This window comes from Polypterus senegalus, chromosome 2, assembly GCF_016835505.1.
Source record: "Polypterus senegalus isolate Bchr_013 chromosome 2, ASM1683550v1, whole genome shotgun sequence".
In the NCBI taxonomy this organism is placed as follows: domain Eukaryota; kingdom Metazoa; phylum Chordata; class Cladistia; order Polypteriformes; family Polypteridae; genus Polypterus; species Polypterus senegalus.
Window position 1 is genome coordinate 92,787,640 of NC_053155.1, and position 23,566 is coordinate 92,811,205.

Genomic DNA, 23,566 nt, shown 5'->3' on the forward strand with positions numbered 1-23,566 from the left:
GCAAGGCCAAAGGCATCTGCTATTTTTCAAACAGACTGTCCAATTGAAACACATCCATCCATTCATCCATCTTCTTCTGCTTATTCGAGGTCGGGTTGCGGGGGCAGCAGCTTGAGCAGAGAGGCCCAGACTTCACTCTCCCTGGCCACTTCCTCTAGCTCTACCGGGAGAATCCCATAGTCCCTCCAGTGTGTCCTGGGTCTTCCCCGGGGCCTCCTCCCAGTTGGACTTGCCCGGAACACCTCACCAGGGAGGCGTCCAGGAGGCATCCTGATCAGATGCCCGAGCTACCTCATCTGACTCCTCTCGATGCGGAGGAGCAGCGGCTCTACTCTGAGCCCCTCCCGGATGACTGAGCTTCTCACCATATCTTTAAGGGAAAGCCCAGACACCCTGCGGAGGAAACTCATTTCAGCCGCTTGCATTCGCGATCTCGTTCTTTTGGTCACTACCCATAGCTCATGACAATAGGTGAGGGTAGGAACGTAGATCGATTGGTAAATTGAGAGCTTTGCCTTATGGCTCAGCTCCTTTTTCACCACGACACATCGATGCAGAGCCCACATCACTGTGGATGCCGCACCGATCCGCCTGTCAATCTCATGTCCATTCTTCCCTTAATCGTGAACAAGACCCAGAGATACTTGAATTCCTCCACTTGGGGCAGGATCTCGCCTCCAACCCAGAGAGGGCACTCCACCCTTTTCCGTCTGAGGACCATGTTTTTGGATTTGGAGGTGCTGATTCCCATCCCAGCCGCTTCACACTCAGCTGCGAACCAATTCAGAGAGAGCTGAAGATCACTATACTATATGCAGTGGAACCTCGGTTCACGAACGTCCCGGTTCACGTACACCTCGGTTCACAACCAAAAAGCTCGCCAAACTTTTGCCACGGTTCACAACCACAAACTCGGTATACGTACAAGCCAGTTTCCCTTGCCTGCCTGAGCTGAGCTGAGAGAGAGAGCAAGAGCGAGCGAGCGAGCACGTGCCTGCTGGGGAGGGGGAGGAGGAGATTGCTGCACGTGTTTGCCTGCCTATCTGCAGGCTGTATGTGCTAGCGCACTATCCCCCCACCATAGGCAGCCTGAGAGAGAAAGAAAGAGAGAGAGAGAAAGCGAGCAAGCCACTGCAAGAGCTCTGTTCATTGTTCTCCTTCCATTGGCTTCTAAGCAAGTGAAGAGTAGTGAGAAGAAAGTTTTGAAGAAAATTGAAATCGAAGTAAAGAAAGAAATTACAAGAGGTGGAAAAACTGTTTACCAGTTTACTCATTTACCAATCTGAGAACCCTTCTGCTTTCAAGCAGCACAATGTAAACAAAGCCAGAGTGCCAGCAAACATGAAGGGTTGGGTCACAAGAACTTTGTTTTTGGAATGGCTGCATGAGGCTTTCACTCCCACCAGCTAAACAGCTAAAAGCACCAGAAACCCAAGAAATCACAAGAGAGAAAACACCTGAAGAAAAACACTTAATGCTAGAACTCGACTCATGCAAGGTTAGTTTTCTTGGTGGTTTTTGTATTACGGATTTTTCAAAAGTTAATTTTTCAGTTCATAATGCGATTTGTTGCAAATGTTCGCTTTTTTCCTTGTGCGTAAAACTCATGAAAGTGTTTGCAGATGGAGTTTTTCATAGCGCAATTAGGTGCAATGTTACTGTTCTCTTTTTTCAAATGTACCTTTTTTTCCGCTGTGCTTAAAACTCATTTTATAAAAAGTGTTTACAGCGATCAGGCTTTAAGTTTAATAGCGTGATCTCCTGCAATCTTACTTTTTTGGTTGCTTGTGAGTTGGTTTTTAAATGCACTTCGTATTTGGTCGATGTTCCTTTTTTTTCTGCTGTGCTTAAAACTCATTTTAATAAAAATGCTGCGCGAGCACCTGCTACAGAGAGATTAGAGAGCACGAGCGAGCAAGCGCAGAGAGAGAGAGAGAGAGAGTGAGAGAGAGCACGCAGCTGACAGGGAAGGGAAGGGATGGGGTGGGTTGTGTGTGTGTGTGTGTGTGTGTGCGTGTGCTCGTGCTACAGAGAGAGAGAGAGCGTGAGCCAGGCTGCTCCTGTAGCTGAGGGAGGGAGGGAGGGGCTTTGTTGGTGTGTGTGCTACAGAGAGAGAGCGCGAGCGAGCCAGCTCGTGTAGCTGAGCAGGGAGCCTGGGTGTTTTGTGTCAGTGTTATTCAATGTTTTTACATTAGTTTACTATTACACTGTGCATTCTATGGTGTAATTAACTATATTTGTGCTTAATCTTTACATATTTTTACATATTTACATACAGTTTGTACGGTCTGGAACGGATTAATTGTATTTACATACAATCCTATGGGGGGAACTGCTTCGGTTCACGACCAACTTGGTTTACGACCAAAGTTCTGGAACGAATTATGGTCGTGAACCGAGGTTCCACTGTACTATAATTGAAACACTATACTTGGAAAAGCATGTCCTACATGTTCCATTCTTCAATGATAAGCATTAAGTTGTAAAAGATTATTGTTCCCATGGGTCTCATCCCTGAATGTAGGCAAAGAATCCAAGAAGACTTATCAAGTAAATTTGTATTTCTTAATGGACAGATGTATCTTATTTTTCACTGTTTTAACATAAAAAATTATCAACTTAGTTTCAAGTGAGTTTACTTAGATAAATAAAGATAAATACGAAAAAACGTCATCAACTTACCGATTAGTTGTTTATACACATATTGTCACTTATCAAGGAAGAATTCTATAGTATAGCAAGAGAAAATGTCTACTCCGAACATTAAATAAATTTAATTAAACTTATTGCAGTGCTGAGTATGATATGAGTTCTGCAAGATTAGCACCATGATTAGTAGTTATACAAAGAGTTGAGTCCTCTTTGTGTACAAGAACATTAAATAATTTTACTAATTTATTATGGTATGTAATTAATGAGTATATTGTATTTCATAATTACACTAAAATTCTTCAGTCCAGGATCTATCCTACAGTGTGTACAGCACATTTTAATGACAGATTCTGTGTGTTTTACCGTCTTCTACTTTATTGTGCATACTCTTGATGTTTAATGTATATGTTTATATTGGATAACATATTTTATAATAGTTGTAAGGTGTTGCAGTGATGTCACTACTATACCTCTGCACTGAAAACAAATGACAGTTACCTCCTGAACTATGCCAAGTTTCTTTTTTGAAAGAATCTTCATGCTGCCTTTAATGGTTTCAACATTTCTAGAAGGGAATTTTTTTTTCCAAAAATCACAATTTTTATATGAATTGTGGTATTGTTTTTTTCTCATTTAGTTCACCTATTCAACCAAACTTCAAATCTTATTCATAAGTTGTTTTTTTTTGTCCTAGACCACATTTTTTTTCCAAATCTCCATTATATCATTATTATTATGTTTTGTATCCAAAGCGAAGCAGCAAATTCTCTACATACTGTAATTCATCTCACCAGAGAGGAAGAAAATCCCAACACTAGGTAAGAGTACAGTTTTGTTGAAGCTAGATGGTTTTGCTTTGTCTGACTGTACACCCTCTCCTCTCCCCCAAAGCCCTTATTTTGTGCACAAATCCTTTTTGTGAACATCCTCTTGGCTTAAATGGCAGAGGCCTTGTGAATAGTTTTATTCGTCTGTGCTTCTTCTTGTTTAAGGACTCACCCATAGCCCATTGTCATTGCCAAAAGCTGCCCTCTTTTGAATCCTGCTGTTCCTCCTGGTGTTGTGAACTTTTCGGTGTTTTGCTGTCATATTGTGTGTGATACAAAGAAACTGGATATTGTTAAGAAGATCTCATCAGCTGGTGTTGTTTAGCTGTAGATTTATGAAGCTTTTCCAAGCTGGATTTCTGTATTTTTTGGCTACCATTGCGACTCAGATACCTTTGGTTAGTAAATAATGCTGGTGCTACTGCTGCTGCTGCTGCCGCCCTACTATATGTATGACTTTGTGGTTTTGCATGTGTAAGTAATTACAGTAATGCTTGCATAATGTTCATTGCCACAACATTGCAATTCATTCTATTCAATGCAGAAAATGCTTTCCATAGTTCAGTAATGAACTGTGTGCAAATTCATCTTTCAGCTGATTTCAATAGATGATATGAACTACTGTACTTTATTCAGTCCCACTTTGTCTTATCTGTGGTTAAAATCAGCACCAGAAACAAAGCAGAATGAACATTTCCTTGAATTACAAATTTTTTTAACCTTGGACCTTCGGCAGAACACCTTCCTTTTATTACAGGAACCCACGCCAGTCTTAAGGCATTATCATTTTATACTAAATCCCAATCAGGGATGTAATCCATGAAATGTGCTTCTTTGTTAAACAATTCCTGTTTTATCATTTGCCATATTTTCAAGATTTATTCACACACTACAACAGGAACTTGTTTCATTCTCTGATGTCAAATTAATTTCAGCAAGGTAAACTCAAAATCAAACCCCGTTCATTCATATTCAAAACTCATTTATTCTAATAAGGAGCTGCAGAAAGCCACAGCTCATCCAGTAGCACCAGTCTCCTCTGGGACATCTGAGTAACTCTAAAAGTGCTGTTCAGACTGCAGTGCTTTCACTTTGTAAGAACCTTTGCAGTAGATTTTGTTGAACCATATGCAACACACATCCTGGGTTATTATATTGTGTTCCTTTCATAAGCTAAGTACAGAAGATCACAGATGTTGAGCTTTGTCACAAATCATAGTTTGCTTTAATTTTACTTTCAGCTCTGTTTTATCAGTTTTCCAGGTTACTCCACTGCTTTGCTCCCTGCATTTCAGGAAAATGTCCAACTATTTGTATCAGTATTCCATTTTATAATTATAATTTCATTCTAATTAATTATTGTAGACATACGTGTTTAGAGATTTCCTTTGAGAAGCCCACCTGACACTTTTACTGTCAATGTCCATCATTTATAGTCACTATTTGAGTGCAGATCTCTGCATTATAAAGAGCCCAGTACTTCTTGCTACAAAACCAGAATACTGAGTATAGTTTGCAAAATCTCTCTTATTTGGTAACTTGCCAAAGAGAAATACTAATTTTCTAAGTTTTGGATAACCTTGTTTCTTTCACTTTCATTCTCAATTATAGCATCTGAATTTGAATAAAAAATAGAATATGAATTTGAATAAAAAATATTTCTTTATCAGCTGAAGATTGTTTGGTGCCCCTTTCCCAGTCTCCTGAACAAAATGAAATTGAAAGTTCTTTTTATTTTAAATATTGGAAAACTTAAATTCATCAGTGGGAAATGAATCAACAAAGAGAAAAATGAAGGTACTTGCCCAAAAGATACATCTGCAGCACTGCTCTTCTTAAATAATGTCTTTTACAATAGACATTTAATCACATAGTTTGACATTAGTATTGAGATTTAACCAACCTTTGAAAAATATATTTATAGCAAAAGAAAATATTTTTTTATGAAACATTACTCTTCCTGACTTTCAAAATGTAAAACCGTCATAATTAATGTTTCACATTCTGTGCACAGTAATGCTGCCAAATATTGATTTACTGTTGTAAAATCATTGTGTTAAAAATAAGCAAACTTTCTGCCATTCAGCTATAGTTTTAATGCTATGAATTACTGTATGCATTAGCTCTGAAGATTTTAAACAATTAATATTGTTAAATATTGTTATTGTAAATTACCATCATGGCTTCTCACCCCAGAACATTGACCAAAATGCTTGTGTAATGTAAAAATGTTGCTTATTTGTGTGAAATAAGAATACAGGGATACATTTTAAAAGGTAGAACAAATAGCATCAAACAAACAGAGCATGAAACGTTTTTTCCCCTATCAGTTTAGCACCTTGGGTTAGAGTCATGTCTGTCTGGTGTAGTGGGTTCTTACTTCCTACTCTATTTTATTTTATTTTTTGCTACCACACAAAAGCACCCGTCCAACTATCTTTAGACCAAGAGTATAACACTTATTAACTAGCTTTTAAACCCCACCCAGGTTTTAATTCTAACTTTCCATGGTCAAGAATGGTTCATTGTGGCTACAGTTCACGTAAACTAGAGCGCCATCTATTGGCCCCGATGTATCTGAGTAGCAGGACAGCTCTTTTTCTTCTTGCCTTCTAAATAATGCAATATGGCTCATTTATTCCAAGCAGATATCCAGTGCTTCACTTTCTCTAACACCTGCTTGGCCTTATCTTATCCTGTGCCACCCTGGCAACTCCTTTCGATAACAGCTTACTTGTAAAATAATTTTCTATACTAAATAATAGAAGGTCCACTGCGTACATTAGGTTTACTTAAAGAAAAGAATGCACTGAAATTTGACTTGTTGAATGTTCCATTCACCTGCAATATAAAAAATTAGTTCTACTAAAAATAATCGAGGGCAGAAACATGACAACATGGCTATTTATGTCTATTTAGTTTTTGCAGTACTAGCAGTTTATGATATATTGCTTTTGAAAAGTATACATTCATTCTTTTTCTGAATTCACATTTTGATTACAGTGTTGTTGGAAGCATATTTCGACATAACTGAGCAAAAGGCATAAACTTTGGCACAACCACCTGCTCACCCAATTTCACTTATGTTAGGAGAATTTACAATTTACCTTTAGGATGTGAGTGAGAACAGTAGCATGCAGACATATTCCACAGATATACAGTACAAAGAACTCACATAATGATTTGGGCAACATTCAAGCTGTGCAGGTATTCCTCATGGCATGCAAATGAAATTGAGACTTACCTGAGTCTCTTCAATAAGGTTTGTTTTCCTGTTGAGGTTAAACTGGTTCCACAAATGGAAAGTAATTCATGGTAACTTAAGACACGTTTAGAAAGTTCATGATTTTGTGTGCATTTGTGATATTTAAGCAACCCTAAGCGCCAATTGTCAATAACATTTATTATAGTTCAAAAAGCACATAGGAGAGTCCAGCATCTGAAGAGTTAGTACATGTGACTTTAAGTGTGAGCTGATGGGATGAATGATCTGTTATGATATAGTTTGAAAAAATTTTCAAGCTTTATTTAATTTTCTCTTAAAATAGAAGAACATGTAACCAAGACAGTGGTGGTCTTTTCAGCAGTTGATCAAGAGGTAATACTTGATCTATATTAGCACAAAGGCAATGTATCGAGAGGCTGTATGGCCATCCATAGCAGACTGAATAAATGCCCAAGTACATTGCAGTTCTGAATTTGTACATTACATGATGAAATATTAGTGGCTTTAATCAACTTTAAAAAGTTCCCTTTGGATAGATAGATAGATAGATAGATAGATAGATAGATAGATAGATAGATAGATAGATAGATAGATAGATAGATAGATAGATAGATAGATAGATAATCCCCAAGGGGAAATTGAATTGTTCAGTTTGACTGTGACCATAACTTACTAGTTTGTAAATCATAATTTAAATGATTAAATATGCAGTATTTTTGTGAAGCACATTTGGCAGAAAATGAAAAATTATGTACCAGAACATGCTTAAGAATTATTAAAATCTAAATTTATATACAAACAGATATTGCACATTTATGCCAGTAGTACGATGCCCCAGTGTCACTCCACTTAAAGGAGTTTGCCTTCATACGACTAGCCATATACGTAAAAAGACGTACCTGATACTATGGGATATTTTGAATTTCACATAGTCAGCTTGTAATGAGCTTGATGGTGCCATTATCTGTGCATGAATGCAGTCTATTTTATCTATGACTTTGGGAAGCCTAAAGTATGGTATCTAGTTTCGTGGATGCAACTTAGAATAAGTGCATTCTACATAAATGCACTTAACAATAAAACATAAATAAATAAAATTGATGCAAATAAAGTGCATTCTACATAAATGCCCTTAACAATGAAACATAAATAAATAATTTAAACAATAGTCAGTCATTTTTTGCAGCAAGTTTACATCTCTACTTGCTGCCCAATATTAAAACCTTTAATTTTCATTCATCAGAAGAAAAAGAAGTTAGTCACTTGCTTCTCTATTACATCAGGCAATTAGCCTCCTGAAAGTGTTTCCCAAAACAAGAGCCTAACATAGCAAAATTTAATTCAAGGTAGAAATGAATCATTGATGGAAAGCAAGTCAATCAATCAATCACTTAGTGCATTCTCTTATGGAAGGGCAATTCTGAGTTTTCAGTTCACCCAATATGTATATCTTTGGAAAATGGAGTATGTAAAAAATATAGAGCAAGCAAACTCTACACAGACAGAGACAGGACTGGGAATCAAAGTCTCAACCCAAAACTTGGAAGGTAATACCCCGAAACATTTGCCACTGTGTCAGGTGTGACAGATAGGGGCCCTGTCATCCCCTTGAACCCAGACACCCGATAAAAGTCCAAATGTCGACTTTATTATAATAATAAAGTGCACAAAGCACCCTCTACTCCACAATACTCATAAATAATCACAAATTACAATAATCACAATCCTCCAACTCCCAGATGCGTTGTCACCCTTCCTCCCAACTCAGCTCAACTCGCTGGGGCTTCCCATAGTCCTTTTAAAGTCCTTGACTCGGAAGTGCTTCTGATCCCCCAGTCCATGTGATTACCCAGCACTTCCGGGTCAGGTGAAAACTCCTCTTTTTATTCAGCCCGGAAGTATATCATCTTTTCCGTTCCCGTGACTGTGAAATACTTCCAGGCCATATGGAAAGTATAAGTCTCTGGGCCTCCCTGCAGCGTCCCCTGGCGACCCCCACAGTATCCAGCAGGGCTGTGAAGACAAACTCCAAGGTCCATGATGCCCTGCAGGACTTCAGGACACCTCCATGTTGCCGGGAGGACTCCATCTGGCGGCATGGGGGTATTGGCCGGGATGAACGGCTGGTTATATACCACACAGGTTCCATCACACCATTTACATTAGAATTAAGCAAATTCTGCTCCTGGAAGGCTATAGAAGCTGCACATATTGTTAAAGCTATTTTCTTATTAAAAGCAAATTCTAGTACATGGCCTTCTGTACACTTATTGTTCCACCACTGAACATCGTTCTCCTGTTGGAAGCCAATTGTTAAAATATATGTAATGGACCAAAGTAGATAAACACTGGTTAGCCCACAGCCTTTTTTTATGTTCTGTTTCTATCAAAGTGTTTTACTCTCGCATATGATTTCATAGATGCTAATTGTGCCCCAATAGCTGGTTAGCTTTTTGATAACTTCCTAACTTGCACTTGATTAGTTTGGGTTTTGGAACTGGATATGATGAAAAATGAAGAACTGTGAATCTTAGACGGCACCAGATTTAAAGGTAATAAAGTGAAGAATATAAGTTACAGGATTAACTTCTGTAATGTTAAAGTTATGACAACAGTGAGTATCTTTAACTCAAAGGATTAGTGATTAATGAAAATGCAGACTGAGAGTCAAGTGAAAGATTTTTAATTGAATGAAACATTCAATAGGAGAAATTGACCATATTAGAGTAGTTGGATGTACTAAAAATATAACACTATGGTCAACAGCACTCAATTTATATAAATGTGACCAGAGTGAAGAATTACAGTAAATGTCAAAATCACAATAATAGATTGTCAGATAAGTTCAAGTCTAATGACTTCCTGCAACACTGCAGTATACAAATCAAGACAGCATGGGATTCTCTGGTTGAATGAATATCAATAAAACTATTTTACATTACCTTATTATTCTGATGCATTATCTATGTGAATTTAAGAAGAATGTGAGTTGGACTTGCATTCAATCTTTAACAGCCTACTGCCTGTTTTCAAGAAACTACTACCCTAATTTAACTGTTTCCTGAAAGAAAGCCTACTATTTTTTTGTTTACGGTAAAAAATAAAAGGTTGTTATAAAATAAACAGGGGACAAATCTAACACTCCTTTTTTTTTCTTTTATCATATTATGCAGCTCAAATGGCAAGTCAGTCACCTGGGCTCAGAATGAGCGAAGCACCAGGGGGCAGCATCTGTGGAAGCGGCTTTCCGTCCACATCAAAAAAAGAGAAAATGCCAACCAAACAGCTGTCATTAAACCCTTTTCGAAAACTACAGAGAATCGTTACAGCAGTGATAACATGCCTGAAACCAGTGCCAAAATGCTATATGAGGTGTCCGAAGCTGAAGAACATTATCCTGCTCAATATCGCCCACAAACTCCTTCTCCAATCAGCACAGTAAGTCAGAGAGCTTCATCAGTCAGTAGAAAAGAGGAAGAGGCAGCCGCCTACCTTTCAGAGCACCCTCAAAGGAGTAATTCTTCCCAGGGTTCACTGATGGAGCAGATCAGCAGTGTGGTGAATCGTTTCACTGCTAATATCACAGAGCTGAACACCATGATGCTTTCTTCCTCTCCTCCAGGGACAACGAGATCCACCAGCATATGTCCATCCTATTTAATTCCTAGGGAGATCCAGCTTCCCACCACCATGACTACATTTGCTGAGGTCCAACCCCTTCCTGCCATTGAAGTCAATGGGCGCTCTCAGCCTGCCAGCAAGACGTCCTCCACTAGCATCAAAGATGGCACCTCTGAGTCTTCTGCAGTCAAGACTGACTTTGAAGAGCTGGTGGCTCTCACTCCGCCTTCCCCTTTCAGAGACTCTGTAGACTCGGGGAGCACATCTCCAACTTCTCCTGTTTCCGAATCAGCTCTCTGCATCCCTTCCTCCCCCAAATACGATAAACTGGTGCTGAGAGATTATAGTCAGAGCTCTTCTTCGTTATGAACCGAGAAGTGGCACACATACTCTTCATGGTTATATGTACCACTGAAGCAACCAGAAGAAAAAAACAAGCCTAACATATTTATTATGTTTACATGGATTCAGCAGTGGCAAGGCAAAAAGGTTAAACACAACTGAACACTGTTGTGTTTTGTCATTCAAACATGAGTGTGTTCTGAATATGACTTACTAGTATTTACTATTTGCAAGGTGTCCATTTAGTAGTGGCCTTAGTTACACATGGGCTTTCAACTAATTAGGGCAATAGTGTTCAAATGCTAGCACCAGTGGATCATTTTTGCTCAGGTTCCTTCCATTTGTCTATTTTGAATTACTGTTGTTGCATGTACAGTAGGATGACCGTTAAGCGATGTCAACTCTTTAAATGTCTTTGTTACAGTGGAGCATGCAAAGATAAGCTACTCTAAAAACTAGACTAAAGCAGAATATACAGTGCCTGTTTGGGACAGTAACCTTAGCTGCAATGGTCCATTTGGTGCTGTGTTTGGGCAGCCCTTTTACACATGTAATATGAAGAAGACATTTTGGTAGATTGTATCACCAAAAAAATCAGATATACTACTGCATTGTGCTTTCCACTCAAGTTAGACTTCCCAAAGTAACCTTTTTAAAGGAGGGTTACCTGTTTTCTTTTCTTTCTCCATTTGGCAACAACTAATTTCCCATGTTGGAACGTCATTCTGAATGTATATTTTCTAAAGAGGACTAAGTTAATATGGGACCAAACATGCTTTGGAAAATATCTGAAAAATATCCATTGCAACAGAAGTATGATTTGCTTTAGAGTAGAGCCAGTCAATATAGTAGTCAGACTCACCCAAAAAAAAAAAAGAAGAAGAACTGGGGTGATGAGGCTTTGACTTGTCCCACCAACTGTAAGGCAAAAAGTTAAGGAAGAACCACCAGTATATAAGAAAAGCAATGTGTCCTTATTAAATTTGTGAAGGAAATTCTTAAACTATAGGACATTATGTTTTAATCTGTGCTTTCCATCTGTTTCAGGTTTTCTGTGTGTGTGTGTGTGTGTATGAGCGCATATATGTTTTGTTTTTTAAATATAGCATTAAAGAAAAGTACATAACCGTGAAAAGATTTTCCACATCTACAAAAGAGGAAATTATATGAAATAAAATGGCATCTCTATTCTACTAAAGAATTCATATTTCGGTTTGGCAACACACTGCTTTTATACAAGAATTAATTTCATTGTATTGTTATTGGTAATATAAATATATAAAGGGCATGCTAATATTACCCGTCTCTATTATTTAAATTAATCTCATTTGTTTCCATGGAAATTTGATGTGTGTGTTTATATGTTTTAAACAAACTTGACTTGACATCACAGTACAAAGATTTTCCATATGTATATATCAAAAAATTTGTCTTAAAATATCATTCCCAATCTAAAAGAAAAATCAACCTATAATCGTTACATTTATTTTAACTGAATGTGTTTCATTTTTTTCATTTGTGGTAATTTAAATATAATGAACTCACTCATATTACCTATCCACTTAATTTATCTAATATAATTCCTTGGTTTGCTTTAAATTAGAACCTTTAGTACAGTAAGCAGAAATGTTAATACATTTTGCATTTGAAAATTCATGTGTAAAAAGTCAAAATTAAATACAAAAGACAACATTAATTCACAATCATTTCAAATGCTTAAATCTTTAGATTATACAATAAATCCTTGGATTATACAATTTGGTTGTTATGATTTGGATTATTATCATGAACATCATCACTCCTTTTTAATTAACTGTTGAAAATTATTTTCAAAGAGGACTGAATGGGGAGTCTAAAATAAAAGCAATATTTACCATTCAAAGAGTAATACTGAGCACAGACAGGACGGGACAGCATCAAAAATGCTGTTACTGTACGTTCTGTTCAGGAGAATTAAAAACAATGTATTTACACAGAAAATAGGTTTCTCGTTTCAGCTGTATATTTAAACAAGAAACTTTTTCAGCAAAAATGATTTTATAAATAAGGTATTGAGGTTAGAAACCAATAACTTGGAAGTAATAATTATATTTGTCTGAACAAATTAGGGGGTGCCATTAAAAATATTTGCAAATTGCGAATTCAGTTCTAAACCATTTTGCTTAAGGAATAAATGAAAATAATATCAAGTAATATCTATGGTCAGAAGCACACTAACACAGAATATATGATGCATATACATACATATACTTCAGTTTTCTTTATATTGGTACTCCGTAACCTTTCAGTCATATTCTGCTCAAATCTCAAATTTACAGGGTAAGAACATGTAAAAAAGAAGCAAAAAAAAAAACATATTTCAGTGGTAATGGACAAAAAGACGCACAATAGATGGGCTATGGAGCTTTCTTCAAATCGAAACTGTATAATCCCCCGGTACATTAATATGTTTGAGTTTTAACAGAATACCCACTGCTGCCAGTTTAGAAAGTGAGACTGTGCTTGTATGAATAAACACTGCTTATGTAAATATTTAAAATTTAAAATGGCAAAAAACACAGTTTTCTATCACTCCATGAGCATTCATCTGTCAATTTACTGAGCCTTGCTAATCCTATGTGCAGTGAATACCATAAAGAAGAATCACCTTTGTAGAGACTACATTTCCAGCAATCAATCAGCTTAGCACAGATACTTTTCTGATATGGGAGGGAACCCAGCATACCACCTGAATTATCGTGTTTATCAAAAGATTTCCACTTTACTTAACTGCATATAAAAAAGCAGCAGTTGTACAGTACTTGAGTGAACTAGTGATTTTGTTAGGACAATGTCTCTTTTTACAGTTGTCAAAAACATAATAAGCAAGTAGCATATGGGAGGAAGCATACAATACTTGGAAAACTATCCATGTGGACACATCAAGTTGTTCAAATTCCACATAGACAGTGGCAGGGATAGACCAATATCCTTCTCCATAATCTTGCTTTTGCTAGTCATTCTTCTTCTCCAAAGGTTTGTAAGGATAGAGCTGGGATTGAGTTGTCATAAAGTTATAATTTTTCACTACATATAATATGACAAAATAATGTTATCTCAGAAAAATACTGGCATATGTTTTTAACGTGCTAGAAAGCTTTAATTCATAAAACAATCACCAGTTAAGGAAACGATCCCCATTTAAAGTTAAAATTTTTATTAGCATATACTAGTATATGTCTCAGCATATACAACTTGGAAAAATAATCATACAAAAGCATAGACATCCTAACTTTGTCTGGATTTGATTAACCAGTTTGTCTATTATTAATAATCTATATATATATATATATAATTCACTAAGGCAAAACAACCATGGAAAGCACACCGGAAGGGGCGTGGATTCACTGAGCCGCCGACAAGTAAGACACCTATGGCGCACGCAGGAAGGAGCCACGCCCACCAACTCCTGGCAACTCCGAGCCACGTTGACTTTTCATAGAGGCATGTTTTCTCGCGGAGGTGAGTCGCCATATGCAGCGTGTAACACGGTTTGCGAGGGGTATCCCATGGGATCCTTAAAACAATCCTTTCCAACTGAGGTTAAAACACAATGAAGTAAGCAGTCTTTAAAAAGCAAGTTTTCGGTTACGACACACGACCGCGTGCACCATAGCAAACTGTTTTACACCCTACATACAGCAATTCGCATCCGCGACGAATATGCGTCTTCTTCACTCACGGACAATTATATGTTGCTCTCTCCAGAGTTCCATCTTTTCATTCAATTTCTGTTGTATCCTCAAACCCTCTCTTTTTAGACAACTGTGTCTTTCCAGAAGTGTTCAACCATCAATTAATAATTATGCGGCGTTTGTTATGCCGCGGCTTCACTATTGTGTTGTATTTTGCTTTCTCCAGAGTTCCATCTTTTCATTTACTTACTGTTGTATTCTCACACCAACCCGTTTTAGACAACCGTGTCTTTCCAGAAGTGTTTAGCATTCAATTAATAATTATGCATGAGATTGAGCGTGTGTCTACCTGGCGCAGAGAGGCATGGGTAAGCCGTTGAACCCCATTCGGCCTGCAAACCGTGGAATTCCCACTAAGTGCGACTCATACGCTCCCACTGGTTGTGTCCCTACCCTTTGTGCACACCCTCCTCCCACCTCGCTACTACCGTGGTCAGGTGTCTTGGTGGATTATATATAGAAAAGCAGCCAAAACCGCACAGAGCAATGAAACGTCTACGTGAGTCACAGGTGCATCTGGACTGTGCAAAGACGACAACGACTCAAGTGACGAGTTGGAGGTGGGCACATGAGCGGGCAATGCATACTGAACGAGAAATCAGCAGACTAGCATGACGGACGGAGCTGAATGGACGTCCTTCTCCTCTCCTGCCATTCCACACTCCGCGCCTGAGCGCAGTGCACTCGCATCCCTCCGTCTGGCAGGAGAAGACACGATGGGGGTCCGCCAGTTTTCAGTCACGGACGATTGTGTGTTGGTTCATTCCGTGCATTGTTACAATGTTGCTTTTCTTGCTGATTTATTACATTACCAATTTTTCAAATGTTAATTTTCTCCCTGTGCTTAAAAATCATTAAAAAATCGGCCTGATTATGCGGCGTATGGTACACCGCGGGTTGGCTAGTAATAATAATTCTTTACATTTATTTAGCACTTTTTTCACTACGCAAGGTCCTTTACATAATGAGTACAGAGCCACTTTAACCACCACTAATGTGTAGCATCCACCTGGATTATGCGATGGCAGCCATTTTTCCATCAATATGTTTACCACACATTAGCTATTAGATGGTGAAGTGGTGAGAGAGATAGTTAGCCAATAAAAGACAGGGGATGGTTAGAGGGCCAGAATGACTAGGCCACGATAGGTAATTAAGCCTGGACATCAGGATACACACTACACTTTATGAAGGATGGCCAGGGACCTTGGTCACTTGGTTGTTACGATATTGGACTACTGATTATTTCATTTTTACAAGCCTACAACTACTTTTCACAAAGCAGGTAGAGCTGAAAGTAAAGTAGCCAATAATAAAAGCGTATATCCAGTGACACTTGCAGCAGAATGTATTCATCAAATCATTATGTAACATTTATAAAATATATCCATCCATTTTCTGAAAGTGCTATGTCATTATACAATCTTGGGAACCAAAGCAACAGGAGCCAGGCAATAACTAGTCCTGGTTTATTATAGGGCACATATTTATGCACACAAACACACTATCAGTCAGCCATATCAAAGTGACTGATCCATCAAACATGTTTTTAAAATGTGGAAGGATAAAGGTGGCTCTGGAGAAAATCCACATAAACATAGGGAGAGAATAGGCAAATTGCCCACGGACAGCTCCCTCCTCAATGGTCCAGCCCAGTTACCTGCAGATGTTAGGTAGCAGGCCTAATATACCACCCACTTAGAAAACTAAGAAAATACTGAATGATACAAATTCGCAGTGAATTCCTCAGGAAAAATTCTACACACTTTAAAAAATTTCTTGTCTAATAAAATGACAGCAGAAACAGTCTATAAAATATATGACAATTAATTAATTTTAAAATTGACTTTTAAATAAGCAGTTGATTGTAATTAAACTTAGAACCACCTTGTACATCTCATTGTCTTGGAGTTAAAAAAAATCATTTATGTTAACAAAAAGAAAACTCATTGTCTTTTGTGCATGTCTATGACGTGTGTGTATAACAGAGTGTTCCTAAACACAACAGTTCTTTGAAGTGCATTGCATTGTCCCCAGTGTCTGAAAATGGGATGTTTCAGAGTATTTAGTGTCTTACATTTGTGATGACTAGAGTTTACTAGATTGGCTATCACCTTGATTAGGAGAAAACAATATTTATTTTTATACACCTGATCATCTTTTTTGATACAAAGACATGAAAAAAAGGTTTGATTTTGTTCAATAATTCTCATTTCCAACAAAGTTGGCTAAAAATAATGCTGAGATTAACTCATCTTTGACTGTAAGATTATTAAATTTGTTGAATTTTCCTTTCTGGATTTTTAAACATGTCAAAGTTTCTAAAGATGCACCAACCCAGCACTTTAGAGACTAGACTTGTGAGGCCTTGCGCGTGTCCTTCAGCATGTTATAATAATAAATGAAAGAATAGAAGCCTTTTCTTTTTGTAGTACTTAAGGACAAAAGCCAAATGCATTTTCTGTTTTATCGTAGTACGCTGAAGGACACAGTGCAGGTATACGACTGAACTAGTTCTAAGACATGTGACCTCTTTGTTGACTATTCAGACCTGGAGATATCCTGGCTATCAGCCACGGCATTAAGTGAACAATGTGATAAACTCCTATATTGAGATACTTTATAGAGACAGATGCTGTGCTATTAATATAGATAAGCTTACAAACAATGCATTCATCTCTCACTGATGTTTTCAGCTGAGATATATTTTGATACGATACTTTGATACTTTGATTGCTTGCAGTTTTCATTAGAAGCAATGAGATATCACTACAATTAAGCACTGTGCAATTAAGAATTCTCTGGCATTTTCCTAGCATTCTTTAATAAAAAAAAAACAAATAATAAATTTTACTGAATGTGGACAGACAACATTGAAGAGGTATCGTCTGTTGAAGTGATAAGAGATTGATTGTTTGCAAAAAGAAACATTTAAATTACTTCTGAAGGGAAACATTGTAAATTAATAATTTCCATATGAACCTGTGCCAATTCTAAGGAATATGTATGGGCTATATAAGTGCTTATTACATTTTTGTTACTTACCTTTGATAACTGTTTTACATGTTTTTGTGAGATGTGTTCTTATAAGTTTTCTGCTGCTTTTCTGACTACTGAAGTATAGAATGTAAACTGATACTGTTGACGTGAAACTGGAAAAAAATTTTTATTGACTATTTGTTGACATTTTTAATAGTTTCATTTAGCTTTATAAATGTAGAAAAGAATAAAATCTATATAAAAAAATAAAAATGAAAAATGGAGTCGTTTAGGAACACATTTCACGGATTTTACGTTTTCTAATCATGTTGAAAATACATTGTATTAATGTTCTGAAGAGTACTTTTTGAACATTATTAAAAACCTGTGATACATACATGGTGCTGCTTTTTCATTGACATTATTTTCTGTAAAACTTTGAATGTCTATTGGTCTCTGAGTATGGTTTTTGAAAATTTTATAAATGTCGCCACAGTGTTACGTAGAATATCTAGGCTTGAACGTGTTCAGTACCAATAACAGAACAAATTTACACTGAACATCCAGAAGTTGAGCGTACTGACTACAAACTTTTATTTTAAGAAATTCAAAACAGTGTAATTAGTTATTCCAGTAATGTCTTGTAAGCCTTTTCTAAACTTCTCTATCATTGCAATTTTAACCATTATTAACCCCACATTTCTGTTTCAATGAGGCATATCAAAAGCATAATCAATGATAAATAGCAAGAAAAACCTGACTAATCGATGGAGCCAAAAAACTGTCTTGACACAAAGAATCAAATGTTTACAACTGGATAGCTGGAACAAAGCTCAGTAGTTATGCACCTCAACCCTCAACTTTATATTACCTTCAATAAAAAAATAAAGGATTGTTGACCAATCAGCAGAGCATATTTGCTATAAATAATTTGGGCAATATCATTCAATCACTGCTCTGTTAATATATTTGTCACCTTTCTATGAATTTTATGAATATGAATTAGTCTTTTAAAATATCTTGACTAGTAATTTTTAACCTTTTCCAAACTAAACTGATGTTTAGAGTATATCAGAGTGCACTTGGTAGGTGGAAGTATTTTCTTTTTGAATTTTGACTTTTTTATGTTTGCCTTTTGCTTTTTTTTTCTGCAACAATGAAAAAACATGTCATAAACAACACGGGATAACATATAACATAAAATTAAAATTCAGAGAACTAAAAAAAATCAATCCTTTGTAGCGTAAAGTGAAAAGAGGAACATACAATAGAAAACCGCTTCAGACACCCTCCCTGCTCCTCTCAAAGCACCCTAGGATAATCTCCAGACTCAAACAGACACAAGGAAATAAAAACCTGAAGCAGAACAGGAGATACACAAAAAAAGTAGCAAAATTATATAAAATTCTGAATCCTTGCTTTTTATGCAACAGCAGCTTTATCCCATTTGGACAGAGATTTGCATGAGGCATAGTTAATTCTACCCACTCCAAATGTATAAGATTACAGAAATATGATAAACACTGGTATGGATTTAGAAGTTATGGGGCTTTCCATGTGGAAACTAAAAGAAAATTGACTGGTACAGTATTTAGGACAAAAACTTCAATTTGGTAATATCTAACAGATAAAAATTAAAAATCAAGGCGACAAAGACAATTTAAGCAGAGAAGACGGACAAGAGGAACAGCAGACCAAAAGGAAAGGACAGATCAACAAAACCAATACAGTACATATGCAAAAAAGTTGCAGCTCTTTTCATTGAACAAGATTAACAGGGCCTGGAGCAACTCTCATGGGAAGATGTGAACAAATTGAGACCCCCTCCTCAGGGTGGCCAGAACCAAGAGGATGTGAACCTGAGAAGCAGCATTGGCATTGGTCTGGTGAGAATCTTGACGATAAAGAACATAAAAAGCTGTAGGTTTTAAAACCACCAAGTGACATTCTTGTGTACTGCCATCCACTGCAGAGCAGCATGATCAGTGATCAGGGTAAACTCATGGCCCAAAAGGTAGTAGTACCTCAGTTGTGTTACTGCCCACATGCCGCATACCTGTTATCCCAGTGCAGTAATTTCCAGCTCAGGAACATGACAGGGTGCTTTGGCTCAGCACGGCACCAAGTGTTGTGTCCGAAGAGTCTGTCTGAAGGATAAAAGGCATAGAAAAGTTAGGAGCCATTAGAACAAGTGTCAATGTAAGGTTCCTACTTTAGGTCATGAAATGCAGCGTCTGTTTTACCCTCCCACACCACATTGTTAGGGACACGTTTCTTTGTTAAATCTGTCAAGGGTGCCGTTCTCTTGGAGAACTGGTGTACAAACCAGCGGTAGTACCTGGCCAGATCATGAAAGGCTTGGACCTGCAGCTTGTTTTTCAGATGTGGTCACTTCAATATGGCATTTGCTTTTGAACACTGTGGTTTGACTGAACCACCATCCACCAGGTAGCCCAAATATTTGGCCTTCCACAATCCAAAGAAAAATTTCTTAGAATTGATATGAAGTCGGGCATTACCTAGTGTCTGGAGCACAGCCTGAACCAGCTCTAGGTGTTTCTTCCACATGCTGAATAGATGATTGTGTCATCCAAGTAGGCGGAACTATAGGAATTGTGGGGCCGTAGCACTTTATCCACCAAATGTTGGAAAGTGGCTGGTGCCTTGTGCAATCCAAATGGAAAAACCTGGTATTTCCAGTGTCCACTTGCTACACGCTGTCTTGACCTTTGCAGTGTTCATTAAAGGAACCTGCCAGTACCCCTTCTTCATGTCAACATTGGTCAAGTTTTTTGTCTTTCCAAGTCACTTGAGGAGGTTGTCCACTCATGGCATTGGATAAGCATCAAATTGGGAGACTTGATTAAGGCGACAGAAGTTGCCACAGAATTACCAACTGATGGGGCTGGACCAGGGACTATGACTTTCCTCAATTACACCTAGTTCCAGCATACATTTGATTTTTAGTTCTACGTCATCACAATTACCTTGGGGTCCATTATAATATTATGTTTAATAAGTGAAGTCCAACCGGGTTTCTCGCTTACCACCTCAGGGACGGACAGGATTACTGCTTACAGCTCCTGCTTCTGTTGGGGCGTCAAATTATGGCCGAAGTTAAGGTCATTTTTATAAGTGAAACAAGAACCAGGCTGAGCAGAGTAAGTATTGGTTTCCTTGTCCCTCCACATCTTTAACATGTTGACATGATAAATCTATTCACTCGGTCGACGGAGTTCGGTTTTTTCAACAGATAGTCAATGAGCCCTTTCCTTAACTTGGTACGGGCCCTGCCAATGGGTCATTAATTTAGGACATCCAGGATTGTAACATTGGGCCTGCGCTGCTTGAGCTTTTTCCAAATTCTCTTTTAATATTGGCCTAATTTTTGCAAATCTAAAATTTTGGATGTGGTATCAATTTAATTAACAAAAGCATTTTTCAGATGGTGAGGGAGGAGAGGAAAGGAAAAATTTATGCAAATGAGGATGCTGGAAAAAACATTTATGGGTTCCCAGGCCAAAAGACCACCCAGCACCTTCTGGGGATTCTAATAAACATAAAGGAGTCAACAATTGTAATTATAGTAGTATGAAGATAATCTTGTGTAGCTTTCTGCAGTCTTCCCAACATTATACCATTATACTATTACATCAGGCTTTAGCCAGGGGACAGTGGTACTGAGTACTATCACCAAATACTCACAACAAAGTAGTGATTAATGGTCTTTACGTGTTTGATTTTGAGCAATGTGGCAACTTCACTGAACGTTTCCAAGGTAAAAGTCGTCCTTTGGTCTGTTAAGACTTCTTTAGGGATGCTGTCTTGCACAAAGACCCTTACCAGTTCCCTTCTGATAGCTTTTGAATTGGCTACTCTCAAGTGGATAGCCTCAGGAAAATGGGTAGCTTAATCAACAAGGACGAGAATATATTTATGTCCACTCTTAGGTATCAAGGGGTCCCACGATGTTGACCCCTATGCACTCAAATAAGAGGTCAATTAGGGGAAGGGGAACCAAGGGAATGTGGTCCTTCTTAAGAATCTGATATAACTGACACTCATCATGGATTGCTGGCCAATACAACTGGAGTTTGATTTTCTCCAGTGTTCTCTTGGCTTCTAGATGGGCACCTAGGACGAGGATGTGTGAAAGTTCACCGACTTTTATTTTCTAGACAGTCTACCTAAAATCACGGAGAAAGGTGGATTTTGCATCACCACCACCTCTAAGGCCCTTAGGGGGTCGTCAGGACTGATAATACAGATGGCGGAATGATACCAGCATTTCTCCCCATGAATACATGCTAGACTGGTCTGCCCCTTAAGCCATTGTCGCTGTAATAGATAATGGTGAGCTACAATGGAAATGTTGCTGCCAGTGTCTACAGTATTAAAGCGGTAGCCTTGTGCCCGTTTTCTACTACCATTCCAGTACAAGGGAAAGACAAAGGGTTAGTGAAAGCACAGTACCTCTCACCTCGAGTCCAGCCGCAGTCCATCAGCCTGCTGAGTTGTGGACAACTTAGGATAGTATACTCAAATTCCCAGAATTTGAAACAGCCTAGGGTGTCTGTTCACTTCTACCTGGGATGGGCTCTAGCTTCTGTAATGCAAGGTGTAGGCTCTGAAGGGACAACATGATCCTGTCGGCTTTGATGCTTAGGCTGTTCTAAACCTTCAAGCTGGGCTGTCATTCTATGGCTCAGTAAGGGCACCCAGGTTTTTAAACACCTGTCTGTGGACTGGCTGAGTGAGAAAATTGGGGACAACATTTAATAAGAGCTTGCTGGCCACCTGTTTGATTACCTGCTTTGTGCTGTTAACATCTGGCCATAGTCAGCTTCCTAACGTACCCCACAACTCACAAGCCTTCGGTCTAGATGGTTGACCAGCCATTTTTGGCACCACCTCACCTCCTGGTCTGCAGAAACACTGTAACTCTTAAAGATTTTATTTTTTATATGGTGATTGTCAGCAGCATATTTAAACCGAAGGTCATAAAAAGCCCTTTGCACCTCCCAAACCCCCGCCCTTCAGGAACAGTGCCAATATGTTAGTTAGCCCATTCTTCTCATGCCCAACACTGTCGGCGTGCCATACGTTCAAAAATCAGGAGATATGACTCTATATCATCATTCTCTTGCAGTGGTGCCAACACCTGAGATGGAGCCTTAGCCTGATCCAGTGGGAGAGCAATGTGGGCTCGAGCTCACTCCTCTGACACAGTAAGCTGTGACCGAATCTCACCCAACTGCATTTTAAATTCCTGAACCTCAGTGGCCAAGTTAAAAGTAACTGAGCTTAGGTCCTGTTCTACTAACATTGCGAGCAAAAAAAATACTGGTGGTGATTTCTTTGGGAGGCAGGATCTTTGGCTGAACTGCAGAGGAACAAGAGGAGAGAGGATCAGATGTGCCAACCCCCAGTCTGGCTGATGAACAACACTATTTGAACCTGTAAACTAATCCCCAAACTCATGTAAGTGATACTTGATTTTTTAACCCTACTGCTAAACAAGTCTGTCATATCAAGGTAAATGTACATAAATTGTCACCTCATTATACAGTAGAACCTCTGGTCACGAACGTTTCTGAACACTTACAAATCGGGTTGCAATCAAAATGTTTGCCAAAATTTTTGCATCTATTCACGACCACACACTCTGGTGGTTAACAAAAACACTGGCGGCAAGTTTCCTTTCTTGAGTTTGTACACGCCAATGATTTCCCATTCTCCGTTTTCCAATTTCTTTTGTTTGCAATTAGAGGGCCTAACAAAGCAGCTGATTTGCAAAAGGTGTTATAATGTTAACCCAGCAGAGGCCTCAAGTGCTGGAAGAGGTGGGAAAACTGTTGTTAGTGTGGTTGAACGAGAAGCAACTTGCAGGGGATAGTGTAAGCAAGGCGATCATATGCGAAAAAAACAGGAATATTCATGGCGATTTGCTGAAAAAAAATCCTTCTTCGAATGGCAAAGGTGAGGAATTTAAAGCCAGTAGAGGATGGTTTTAAAAGTTTTGCAAGAGAAGTGGCATTTAATTTTTTTTCCCTGTGCTTAAAACTCATAAAAAAAGTGTTTACTGCGAGCGGTTCGTAAGTGTCTAACACAAACTCTTACAATGTTAGTTTTCACTGTTGTTCAAGGTTTTCTCAGTGTTATTCAATGTTTTTACATTTAGTTTA

The 23,566-nt window shown here is 38.1% G+C and overlaps 1 protein-coding gene across 3 annotated transcripts in view; it reads left to right on the top strand.

Moving 5' to 3' along the window:
* The window catches only part of grm5b (glutamate receptor, metabotropic 5b), a 555,554-nt gene extending 542,533 nt beyond the window's left edge, over positions 1 to 13,021 (top strand). For 2 of the 3 annotated variants that reach the window (XM_039744166.1, XM_039744165.1), the window contains exons 9-10: positions 3,405 to 3,470; positions 9,879 to 13,021. In XM_039744166.1, the coding sequence (XP_039600100.1) occupies positions 3,405 to 3,470; positions 9,879 to 10,695 (883 nt within the window). In that variant the 3' untranslated portion in view covers positions 10,696 to 13,021. The remainder of the gene's footprint in view (positions 1 to 3,404; positions 3,471 to 9,878) is intronic. The other variant, XM_039744167.1, reaches the window with a different exon arrangement.
* Positions 13,022 to 23,566: the final 10,545 nt, after the last annotated feature.